This window comes from Trifolium pratense, linkage group LG6 (genome assembly GCF_020283565.1).
Source record: "Trifolium pratense cultivar HEN17-A07 linkage group LG6, ARS_RC_1.1, whole genome shotgun sequence".
In the NCBI taxonomy this organism is placed as follows: domain Eukaryota; kingdom Viridiplantae; phylum Streptophyta; class Magnoliopsida; order Fabales; family Fabaceae; genus Trifolium; species Trifolium pratense.
This window is the reverse complement of record NC_060064.1, coordinates 17,175,484-17,188,802: the sequence shown is the minus strand read 5'-3', so window position 1 is coordinate 17,188,802 and position 13,319 is coordinate 17,175,484. Positions and strand designations below refer to the sequence as shown.

General features: G+C 30.8%; 1 protein-coding gene across 1 annotated transcript; it reads right to left on the bottom strand.

Moving 5' to 3' along the window:
- Window positions 1-9,049: 9,049 nt before the first annotated feature.
- LOC123889756 lies at window positions 9,050-9,877 on the bottom strand. The gene has a single exon (XM_045939242.1). The coding sequence runs from the start codon at window positions 9,828-9,830 to the stop codon at window positions 9,267-9,269; it is 564 nt and encodes a 187-aa protein (XP_045795198.1). The 5' UTR covers window positions 9,831-9,877; the 3' UTR covers window positions 9,050-9,266.
- Window positions 9,878-13,319: the final 3,442 nt, after the last annotated feature.

Below are 13,319 nucleotides of genomic sequence, written 5' to 3'. Positions count from 1 at the left end.
AAATTGAAAATATATTTTAAAATTTAAAAAATGTTTATAAAATATAAATATTTGTTTTTAAAAAAATGTAGTAAAATTTGTTTTTTAATAAAAAGTTTAATAATTATTATTTTTTTAAAAAAAGTTTGTAAACGTTAAAAAATAATTTTAAAAAAACAGTTCATAAAAATATTTGTAAACTATTTTTCATAATAAAATTATTTTAGAAACTACATATATAAAAAAAACAATATTTCATAAGTTATTTTAAGGCTAAATTGTATTTTTGGCCTTCTAAATTTTAGAAACTTGCGATTTTAACCCCTTAATTTTCAAAATAGCAGTTTTGAGGAATCAACGTATTAATTGAAGAGTTGGAAATTGACTTTGTGGATGTAGCAACTCTCTTGCTTGGACTAATTGCATATTGATACGTTAATTATTGTGATTTTCTGTTAATTGGATGGAAGCCAATGGAATGGTTACACATATAGTTTGGTAATGTGTGTTTAAATTATATAGTCAATTGAAATTAAGTACTCCTAATGATAATGATGAGGGGAGATCCTCTCATGTTCAAATTTCTTCATGTTGGATTTCAGCCTTCCATTTCTTTTTTGTTGCTTAATGTTCATTCAAATAAAAAAAATTGGATGGTGGATGATTAAACTGCATCCCGTACAGTCCAATTTGGACATGTCCAATTTGGACATGAGAGGATCTACTCTTGTTGTTTCTCTCATTTGGTAACCAAGATGTGTATTATGCGTGATAGAGGAGAGGAGACCATAGAAGAGTAGAGCCTCTAAGTTAGTTATTGTTAGGAGCCTCCAAGTCCAACTGTGTTGATCAGGGGAAGGACTGCATTAAGAGTAAAAGAGTGAAGGTGAGGGAGATTTATTTGTAATTGTTGTTGTTCTATTTCAATGTTGTTCCATATTTTATTTTATTTTAATTATTAAATAATAAAAAAAACTGACGTGGCCGCTGAGTCACTTGAGTGACTTGCCATATCAGCTTTAACTTGGTCAAAATTGACCTTTTGCAAAAGGATATAAAGATAGGAGGTTAAAACTGCTATTTTGAAAATTATGGTGCCAAAATCGCAAGTTTCTGAAATTTAGGGGGGCCAAAAGGGCAATTTAGCCTTATTGTAAAAATAAACAATTTGTCATATTTTTTAAATTTTAAAACATCTTTTAAATTTTAATTTTTAAAATGTCACATACACATTTTTTTGCCAAAAAAATCAACGAGGGGATTAGGGATGTCAACGGGCAGGGAACGTGTGGAGGATGCTTCCCCACTCTCCGCCCTATTCCCAAATTTGTTCCCCGTCCCCGATCTTCGAAAATTGCAAAAGAACGCCATTATTATATACTTATATGCCTATATCACATTATAACTTGGAAAAATTTTACCAACACTTTAATATTCTAAACAGTTTGGGTCTCAAATTATCTTCATCGACTATCGGGCGATAATCTAACAAATCACATACCAAGACTAACTTCAGACAATTAGGTCAATTTAAACACCAAAGACTAAAAATATGTCCAACCTACTATCGATTTTTTTTAAACAACTAATTTTATTGGTTAGTAATTAGTATTGTTAGTTTTTGTTGTGGGGTTGAATCGAACTCATAACCTCCTTATCACCCCACTCTCTATTCCATTCAACTCAATTACCAAGTCATGTTTATAAACCCCTCAACCTAATGATATGATAATGTTAATCATCTGGCATGTATGTCGTATGATATGTACTATATGAAAAGAAAAGAAAAAAAAATTGACTTAAAATGAGTTTTATAATTGTATCAATAAAATGTGCTGAGTTATTTTTTGCTAAATGAATTAAATTGTGCTAAGATGATGGCATACATTGTTTTTTTTAAACCACAACATATATTGTATATCGAGTTACATGTCAATAAATTGTTTTAAAACATCTCATGTTTCCGAACTTTCCAACAAAAGAGTCGGAGAAAGTTCTGAAAAAACAACAAGCCAAATATTCTAAAATCATAAAAAAAGAAAAACGCCACATCTCTACCAAAAATATTACATTCTCACAACCCCTCCAAACTCTTCTTTTTAAAGTCAATTTTACCCTCTTCCTATTTTGAAATATGGAGTGTGGAACGTTAAATTTTCATAGTGTATAACTAGATAAAATAAAAATGATGGACCAAGATGACCCACCAATGCAGGACCAAAAATATATACAACAAAGTTAGCAGAGTAGTGCCTAAAGTTGTTTGTTCCATGCTCTTCAAATTTTAGAGCTCATATTTCTTTTCAACGATCTCCACATTCACAAATTCTGAAGAAATCATTTCTGCGCAAATGTTTTGTGGGGACACTATTGTGATCTTGGTCGGACTATTTTTCAAATTAAAATAACAGAGAACTAATAACTTTAACAAAATAACAATGAATAAGAAATTTATTTTCATGTCACAAAGGAAATAAATTATGGCCTTTTCGAAAAATTAAAACTTACGCATGCATGATATAAAAAGTTAGTTGTACTCAAAGTACATAACAAAGTTCAAGTATAGATCGTATAAGAGTAACTCATTTGGTAGCCGATACATTATATATATATATATATATATATATATATATATATATATATGGGGCTGCTAACTTAGACCCAGTTGGGTCTAAGTTAGCAAGGTGCACCTTTTCAGTTGGACCAAAATACCCATTCTTTTTAATTAATTAACCAAATTACCATCAATGGACGCGGATCCAGTGTCGCGCGCGTACCGCAGTACCATGGTTACAGGCTGTTGATTTCCATCAGACAGCCAAGATCTGATCTCATCAAGACTGTCTGATCAATCAGACAGCCCAGATCATCCGAATCCATCAGATTCCAGCGCGTGCACCACACTGGATTACACCCTGGAGAGAGAAGAATCTACTTTTTAAAAGCAGGACACGTGTCGCTGTCTGATTGGCTGGACGTGATTTTTTTCCATTTAATATTTTGAACTCAATTATTTCGTTGTAAATTTATTTTTTATTTATTTTTTTTATACCAAAATTCATAATTTTTTTTCTCTACAAATAGAGACTTGGTTCGTTTGATTTGGACACTGAAAAAAAAACCCAATTTTTCACTACCTTAATCTCATTTTTCACTACCTTACATCAACTCACTGAAACCATTCTACCAGCAAAATGGTTTCAGATTACAACTCTCTGAAACCATTGTACCAGATAAATGGTTTCAGAAGCAAACACAATTAATAAATTACTCACTGAAACCATTCTACCAGTAAAATGGTTTCAGAATACAACTATGTGCAACCATTCTACAAGCTAAATGGTTTCAGAAGCAAATAACTAATAATCAACTTACTGAAACCATTCTACCAGCAAAATGGTTTCAGATTATAACTCTCTGAAACCATTGTACCAGATAAATGGTTTCAGAAGCAAACACAATTAATAAATTACTCAGTGAAACCATTCTACCAGTAAAATGATTTCAGAATATAACTATGTGCAACCATTCTACCAGTAAAATGGTTTCAGAAGCAAACATTAGTTTTTAATTACCGTTTTATCTCATTTAATTAACTAAAAATAGTTTCAGGTCTCCAAAAATTTCATAAAATATACCAAAAGTTCCAGAATATTATCTACTATTTTCCTGGTATAATGGTTTCAGTGAGTTGGTTGAGTGGTGCGTGTTAAATTACAACACACAAGTAACGTATTTAGTAGACAAAAAATGAGATTAAGGTAGTGAAAAATTGCGTTTTTTTTTCGGTGTCCAAATCAAACGAACCAAGTCTCTATTTGTAGACAAAAAAAAATTATGAATTTTGGTATAAAAATAAAAAAATAAAAAATTAATTTACAACGAAATAATTGAGTTCAAAGTATTAAATGAACAAAAATCACGCCCAGCCAACCATTGTGTGACATGTGTCCTACTTTTAAAAAGCAATTTTTTCTCTCTCCAAGGTGTAATCCAGTGTGGCGCACGCGCTGGAATCTGATGGATCAGGATGATCTGGGCTGTCTGATTGATCAGACAGTCTTGATGAGATCAGATCTTGGCTGTCTGATGGAAATCAACGGTCTGTAACCATGGTCCTTCGGTACGCGCGCGACACTGGATCTGCGTCTACTAATGAGTATTTTGGTTAATTAATTAAAAAAAATGGGTATTTTGGTCCAATTGAAAAGGTTCACCTTGCTAACTTAGACCTAACTAGGGTCTAAGTTAGAAAACCCATATATATATATATATATATATATATATATATATATACTTCACAAAAAAAAGTTCATATTCAGATCAAAATAATTATTGGGTCGAACTAGAATTCGAAGTGTTTGTAAGAGACTACAAAGAAAAATTCTCTTCCTCTCTCCCACGTTTCTCTTTTACCTCCGGAAATTTCATTTTTGCTCGTGTTAAAAAACTTTGAAACGCGTTATCTGAAATATTTTTTCCGTTAAAAATAATATTTGGACTAAGAAAACTTCGAAAAACACGTTCAGAAGTTTTTTTACATTAGCAAAAATGAAATTCCCGGAGGGACAAGAGAATGTGGGCGGGAAGAGAAATTTTCGACTACAAAAATCAACTCAACAATATAGACTAAACTTGGGATAACTTCTCTTTAGGCCCCCTATGTTTTTTTTATACCTCCAAAAAATCCAATTTTGCCCTTGATAAAAACTTCGGTTCGCAGAAACCGAAGTTTTTTCTAGTTCAAATTCAGGAAAATTCGATTAACAGAAACCGATTTTTTTTTCAAAATAAAAAAAAATTCGATTCGTAGAAACTAAAATTTTTATTGAAGAGCAAAAAGTAAAATTCAATGGAAGAAAAAAAAACATGAGGGCCTAAAGAAAAGCATCCCACCCAACTTGAAAGTACTAATTGGGCTGTTTTTTTGTCAGTGGTCCATAAGTGGCCTGTGAAGTAAGGTATTGCAAGTAGAAGTAGTTTCAGCCACATCATCTCTAAACTCAATTTTATCATATCTTAGTCCTATAGCTAGGGAATAAATTCCCAATCCATTTCACTTTTATGATTAATAATTAAAGTGTGTTTCTATCTGGTAACAAGGAGACCAAAGGCACCAAAATTGGGAATATTAAAGCTTCCATTTCCCTCTATAATAATAAAGTAGCTAAAGGTCAGTTTTGGAATAAAGGAAAACATGAGAATTGATTCCCTTAGACCTTAGTTATGTTCTTCTTTTTTCTGTCCTAAGAATTTTGTACTGTGTGTGCAACGTTTCTTGACTAGTCTTAGTTCCTCTACTTAATAAATTTCTTAAAAATGTGACAATTAACCCAACCATGTACTAATACAAAAATAATCCAAGATTAAAACTCCGATCAAAGGCGATGGGCCTCGAGGTGAGGAACTTGGCAATGGGGCCGGTCAGGGCAATGGTCAACATTTTAATTAACAATAAAACATGATTTAAAATAAAGATAGTTGAAGTGCAGTGTTCCAACTACGATACAAGAAATAAAAAGTGAACATTTGGAACAATACATTCTAAAAATTATGATGATGCCGGCTTAGCAAAATAGTGTCGCGGCGGCAATTGGCAATTTAAGTACTAATACAACATTTTTTAATCGTGTTACTTAAATTAAATCTATTATTACTATTCAAAACATTAAAAAAAATGACTTGATATGACGTGAAATTTGTGCTAGCTTGCTATTTATTTACTTTTTCCCTCTGCAAAATAGTTGAGATTCCTTGACAGCAATTTGGATTCATAATTAATCATTATTGGGATGGTCCTAAAACAGTGGAAACATAACATGGCTGAATAGACAAATATTTGTATACTTATTAGTTAATTTTCTTAATTATTTTTTAAACATTTGTTTAATTATCAGTTGCTTAGAAACTTCTTCAAGATCCAACATATATCAGACAGGGAGTTCTGTATTTATTGACCAAAAATCAACCTAGACTTCTAGTCCACTATCCTATGATCAATTATTAACCCTTAACTACAATATAGGAATTAAGTTTAATATTATTATTTTGGATTTTAAAAACCCACTTGAGAATTAAAAAAATTTATTTCACCTTTTATTATACTAGTAGCAAAACATTTTATATCTTATTATTTGGAATATTCATACTATTGAACTTGGAATGCAGCTGGCTTAAAAGTGATTCATGATCATGAACAAGGTATCAACAAATTAAAGCATCTATATATTGCAATAATATGTCACCAATTTGACATAGGAAAATAACCAAAACAAATTAATATCCCAATTAGTATAAAGAATACAACTTTGAGTTGTAATATAAGACTATATTATATTAAGTACATCATCACATGATATCAATGACTTGTGCTCATGTCATTTACATGTGATCTTTTTTATATGATTTCTACATATTTTATTTTCCTCTTTTTACTTAAAATGTGGCAGAACACAATCACTAAGATGGAAAGGATAATCATGAGTGTGTACATATAGATATTGAAGACGTAGTTGACAAGCTTATTGAATTGTATTCTTTTCAATCTTATATATAATTTTTTTTTCAATTTATTGAACAATTGATCAATCCGGTCTACGAATCAATCAACCGAGCTAATGAGTCGGAAGCTCCTAGTCCTTCATGGTTAAAAGAAAAGATTTGGAGAATCTTCTATATTATAAAAGAGTTGAAAGCAGGGGGAAGGGATCTCCTTTCTGCAACGGGAAAAAACGGAGCAGATTTGACTCGGCACAATCTAAACCATGCATCCAATACCAATAATTTGTGCCTATAATATGTTGCTAGATCTCTGCTCTAGAATGATTCAAAAAAAAAAAAAAAATCTCAGCTCTAGAAAACTATCAAAACATCAACAAATCAGACACATCATTTATTCAATAAATCTCAAAAAGTAATCTTTGCATATATATGAAATTAATATTGAGTTTGAAAAAAATTACTAGATGTTGGATCTATCACTATATAATTTTCTTTGCCTTCCTCAAAACTATGTCTAGGTGTCTTGTAGTGTGAGAGTCCGTGCATCTTTTGATCCATGTACTATACCTACCTAATGGGGACCATTTTTGTTTTTTTGTTTAATATTATCATTGTTATATGAATGAACATTTGAGAGTTGAGGTTGAGATTCTTAGTTTTAGTCTACCTAAGCTTCTACCTACTCTAGTAGTATATTTTGTACCCTTCTAATAATTTCTCAAATTTCTGTTTCTAAAATGTCATCAAATATTTTCATAATATAAACTTAGAGAAAAAATAAAAAGGAGAGGGGGTGGATTGGAGCAGGTGAGTTGAGAATAGACTGAGTCCACTTTTTACTACAAGATAGAAACAAAAATGGTTAACAAATTGAACTAAAACTTATGTAAAATAATGCTCTTTACAATTGACATGTGCTTTATAACTGATCATATATTATATGCAATCAACAAAAGATACGGTAGGAAATTAGAAGCTTCAAAAGGTTTAATATACGTACTCCCCAAGAAAACTGATTAAGATAAGAATACATCAAAATTAACTTAAATTTTTTAAAAAGAGAATGACATGGCCAATTGTTGTTGGGTCTAGCAGATTGGTTACAATATTGATTCTCAAAATCCATAAATCTTTACAACATTGTGAATTAAAGTTCGAATTTATATTGAAGAGATACTGTATTTAGTTGCGATAGAACTAGAGTATTTGAGGGAGTTCAATTTAATCCCTCAAACTTAAAAAATGTAAACATATATTTTTATATATTTTGTATTTTAAACTACCTAACTTTTTTCCACCACTAGCTCAAAAATATTAACACCGATTTCACATTTTCACTTCACCTATTTTATGAATCACCTAGACCAAAGTTCTGACTCCTAAATACACCATCGACATTTAGTATTGGACGAATCCTCAAATGAAAATATATGAGCAGATGAGCCTCAATGGGACAATAAAAACATGAAAAATACTAATTAGTATCTCTATGACACTAGTTAAAGAAACAAATGTAGTAAAAATATCTTGAAATTTTTATAATCAACCTCTTAAAAGTATAAAATGTGTTATTTTTAATATAAAACTTACTTCTTTTAGTTTCTTAACTAATGTCTCAGAGACACTAATTAACATAGGTACAATATATAGTAAACAAAAGAGTTAGTTCTAAGACATGAATTAGAAACAAGATATTTCTTTTTCATTCGATTTGGCAGTAACCAACACATGGACTAAGAAACAAGAGAGTAGAACCAAAAATAGTTTAACAATGGATAAGATGTTACTGTCCACTGTCCACTAATATATGGCTATTTTTAAATCTCCGTAAGACATGGCGCCGTGTAATTTTGTATAGCTTTCAATGTGAACAGTTTCTTAATTACATATATAAACCACCATTAGAGATATGTAAACCACCAAATCTTGGCATGACCTTAACACATTCACACACCAGTTTATCAAGCAAAAGAGTTCATTAATTTTGACCATAATATAATAATTAAACAAAATTATTTGAGAATATCAATTTATTCGTAAATATATAGGCTAGAACTTCGTCTCCTGCATATTACATGTAATATCCATATCAACTGAGTTATATTCACAGAAACTGTAAATATTTTTATTTATTGAATATATGAGACATTGAATTGCAGATGCAGTTATTGACGATGCACTTGATAGGAAGGATTACAGTTCGATTCCCCACAACTGCGATCAGAGGAGGCAAATGGAGTTACGCTACAAACAAAATACACGAAAAATACATCCATTCTATTGATATTATGGTCGAGGGTACCTAAAATTCCGTCCGCAATTTAAAACCATACTCATGATTATGTGGATTTTGAATAATCAAAATGGCGAAAGTGAGGGAGATCTATACTTTTCATAAGAAAAAAAGAAGAAGCCTGCAACTGCAAATATGAAGAATTGCACAATTCCCCATACCATCATCAAGTACACATTTCTCAGACCCAATTTAAATTTTTAGAAAGTGTAATTTGAATAATAAAGAAAAAGGCAAATATATATGACCATAAATAAAATCCAAATCCACCAATAGTCCAATAATATTACACTCCTAATTAGTAATTAAGCATGATTTTTCCCAAGTAATTATAGCAAACTGAATTTCAATGTGGGAAAAATCACATGTTACAACTGATCAAACACGGATGAAGGCGCGTCCTGTGCGGAAACACGAGTATCTTACTAGCTGCTAAAGAAAAACAGAACAAAAATAAAACATGCAACTTGCTAGCTAACTCAATTATATAAGTTTACATGCTTCTAGCAAGCATATCTTGAAACCTTCTATCAGATTCTTGTTTTTCCAACTTAAACTTCTCATGACAATTAGCAATAAACATTTCAGCTAACATATCAATATTCTCATTATCATTAACAATCTCATTCTCTTTTTCACCTTCTTCAATCTTCTTCTTCTTTTTCTTCTTCTCCTCTTCAAGCCACTGTAAATACCCTGCAAGATGTAACTCAGGATTTTGATTTTGATTATGATTATGCTCAAACAAACCTTCATAAACAGGTTCAGGAACTGGTAAAACATGAGAAGATTTTGATGAACACCAATTATAATGAAGCCTAAAAGAACCTAAAATGATCTTGTTTTTAATGTTGTTTCTTTTTTTGTGAGTTGATGAAGGGTAATAAGTAGTGAAGTCAACTATGAAATGTTTGACTTTAGATAGTGCACGAATTATTCTACATAAGTGTGAAACTAAGAGAGTGTGAATGATTCTTTTGAGTTTCATTGAAGTTAAATTTGAAGATGGTGATGATGATGATTTTTGTGAGAAAATTTGAAGAGATGGAGTGAACATTTTTTTTATGTGAATTAAGGAGCAGGTGGATAGAAATAGAATCTATATGTGTGAACTGTGAGTGTGGTTCATGATAGTTTATATACGGGGATAATTTATGGTGAAGTACTGATTTACCCTTTGTTTTTTGGTTTATTTAAAGGAGTACCATATACACTTTTTTGATTTAAAAATAGTCAAAATATATAGATTTGTGATTGTTTGATGATCTTTTTCTTTTGTGGATAATATGTTGGGGATAAGACCCCGCTTTTTTGTTTTAAATTTCTGCAAAAAATATGTTGCACTACCATACACTTAATTAGTTAACTTACTACTACAATTATCATCATCATTAGTATATATTAGTACTAATATACCAAAATATATATATTAGTACTAAAAACTGTGTCTTTTAGTAATTAAGCAGCTCGAGAACGGAGATTAAGGCTTAAGAATCGCAAGAATTACAAACCCAATGGTTAATGCAATTTTGTATAATACTTTGTCTCTTATATTGTGAGTTAGTTAGTAGTTATTTTAGTAAACAAATTGTCTTATCTAGGTTATTTAGTGAATATTTAGTGAAAGAGATTAGACTCTCATGATTAATTTTACAATGTGGTGGACCATGATTTGAATCCCTTGTCATCTTAAATATAAACAAAATAAAACTTAAAACTTAGACTAAATACATTTTATTTTGGTACGAAGTTTTTATCACCGTTAGCGATAACTAATCTACGTCGGGAACATGCGAGACACACAAAGTGACTTATCTCCTCTCAACTGAATTTTCAACCGAATTTTCTCCATATGCATGAATCAAACTCACCATATGTTTAAGGAGATCAAAACCCTTACCACTTGAACCAACTACGTCAACTTTTATATTTAATAGCGAAGAGAGTACTCATATTTATTACTTGACTTGTCTCAAATATAGTACAAATTATGTTTACAAATAATTGATAATCCACAAAAAATGTGTTGTGTTTTTTTCTTTTTAGAAGTTGAAGACATTAATCATATGTTTTTCCAGTGTGATTTTTCTTTGCTAGTTTGGCGAAGAACTTGTGGGTGGATGGGTGTTGATTTTCAACGTCTTGAAGAAGGGTGGAGTTCCTTTAAGTTTTTTGGTTTAATGGTGAAAGGCAAAAAAACGAACAAAAGTTAGTCACTTAATTTGGTTGTCCACCACGTAGTGTATTTAAAGATTGAGAAATAATATCTTGTTTAGAGGCTCTCTTGCCAATTTATATTTGCTTGTGGATCAAATTATCTATTGTTTTTTATTTTGTCTCATATGTCGAGTTGGTTGTAATTCTTCGCATAGCTTTATGGACTGATGTAATAACCATTTAGATTGTTTATACCGTATCTAAGGATTGTTCTTTCGAATTGTAAAGGTTGAGTACACCTTATACTCTTTATAATTCAATTTTTGTTTATTATAAAAAAAAAACCATATATAATTCTAATTATATGCTTACAAAATGCTAGTACACCATAATCAATTAGGATTATTTCAAACGTCTATTTCTCTTATTCTTATTTTCCTAACTAAAACAATATGCATGATCTTTAGTTAGTTGGATTTGAAGGAGACATACCCCAAATTATTACGTGCACTCAAATCAAATTACTATTATCTTTGAAATGAGATATTGATTGAGTTGAGACTTTTATCCCGGTGATGAAAGAGACTATCACGTCGGCCTGTAGAATAAACGTTCTGGTATACATATTTTTATATTAATTTATTACTTTATACTTATCACTTTAGATTAAAAATAATTAAGTTTATACTGGTATCAATTGAAGTTCTACACACCTTAATATAATTAATATTGTTATACTAATCAATTCTATCTAGTGTCATTCTTTTGACAAAACTCTATGTGGTATTTGGAATAGGTTATGAGTGATGTACGTGTATCCTTTGTTAAGTGGACTTGGAATTAAGTTAGGTTAAAGATGTGTCCAAACTCCAAACATTGTGTCAAACTCCAAAAGGTTAATTTTCAAGTTCTTTAGTTAATGTGGTTGTACAGAACACTCAGCTCATTTTGTCATACTAAATTATAGATCTGGTAACTTTTTTAAAAGAAAAAAAAAAGTTATTAAAAAAATAAGCAAGTTTGTTAAGCTTAATTAATACCGATGGGGCTTATAAGGAGAATTTAGTGGTTTTGGTTGTGGAGGAGTGATCTCGGGCAATCAAGGAGAATACTTGGGGGGTCTTGCTAAGTGTGTGGGTTTGTGTAGTGCGTTCGTGGCTGAGCTATGGAGAGTTAATGAAGGTCTTCGACATATATACTCACATGATAAGGTTTAGAAAAGTGGAACTGCACCTTGATTTTGAGGCTGTGGTGCGTTTACTCAAGAAAGGAAACTCCACGAGTTCATTAGGATGTTCCTTGCTGTAGCAAATTTGGCAAATATTGGAGATGAATTGGCTAGTTGAAATCTGTCATACTTATAGGGAAGCTAATAAATGTGCGGATGTATTGGCTAATGTAGGATGTTCACCGGATTATATATAATATTCTTTTTATGATAGTTGTCTATCTCAAATTAGGGACATTTATAACTTTTCTTTTTCTAGGCTCTAGCGCTCTTCAACATAAAAAAAAATGATTATAAGGAGTCGAAAATTATGGGTTGGAATCCACACTCTATCATATCAAATGTCCTGCAATTCTTACCGTGTTCTTATGGGTTGGAATCCACACTAATATATTTCTATAATTTGATTTTTTTTTATTCGTAAATAGACGAAATGAAAATCTATTGAAAATTCACACACATAAAATGAAGAAAACGAACTTCAAACTCTGATCATGACACCCAATAATAATTTCGCATTTACAATTTGAAAAAGTCTCGTGCCAAGTGACGTCGCCACAATTATACTCCCAATATAATCAATGTTACAAGAAGATTTCAACATTGAGCAAAGTGCACACAAAATGCATTATATGCTGATGCAAATTGTATAATCACTCTTTGTTCTTCTTTCATATATTTACACAAAATGTGAGAAAACAGAAAATGAAATCACAATTTGATTACATCAAACGTGTTGGGTTTTTGTTTTTATTGTCCAACATAGGCATGAAAAAATCAACCAATGATTAAAATCACTTTAGCAACTTCAGCAATATGTATGTGAATGATATCATAAGAACTAATTTAGCTTGTGTTGATGAATTGAACAAGGTCTCTTAACTGGAGCAAGCAATTATATTATATGTCTACTTCATTATTGCTTGAAAAACATAAAATTGTGTGAACATGTAACCTCAATTGAAAGAAAAAAGTAAGCGTTACGTTAGTAAATATTGTAGCTGACCAACTAGTTTGATTATATTTGGATTTGCATGCGATAGATATCACACAACTCATAAAATTTAATTTAATTTAATTTTAAAACTGCATTTAATTATTAATTTATCACATCATAATAGTATGCCGTTGTCAAAAATAAAATTAAAACAGTATGCCGTT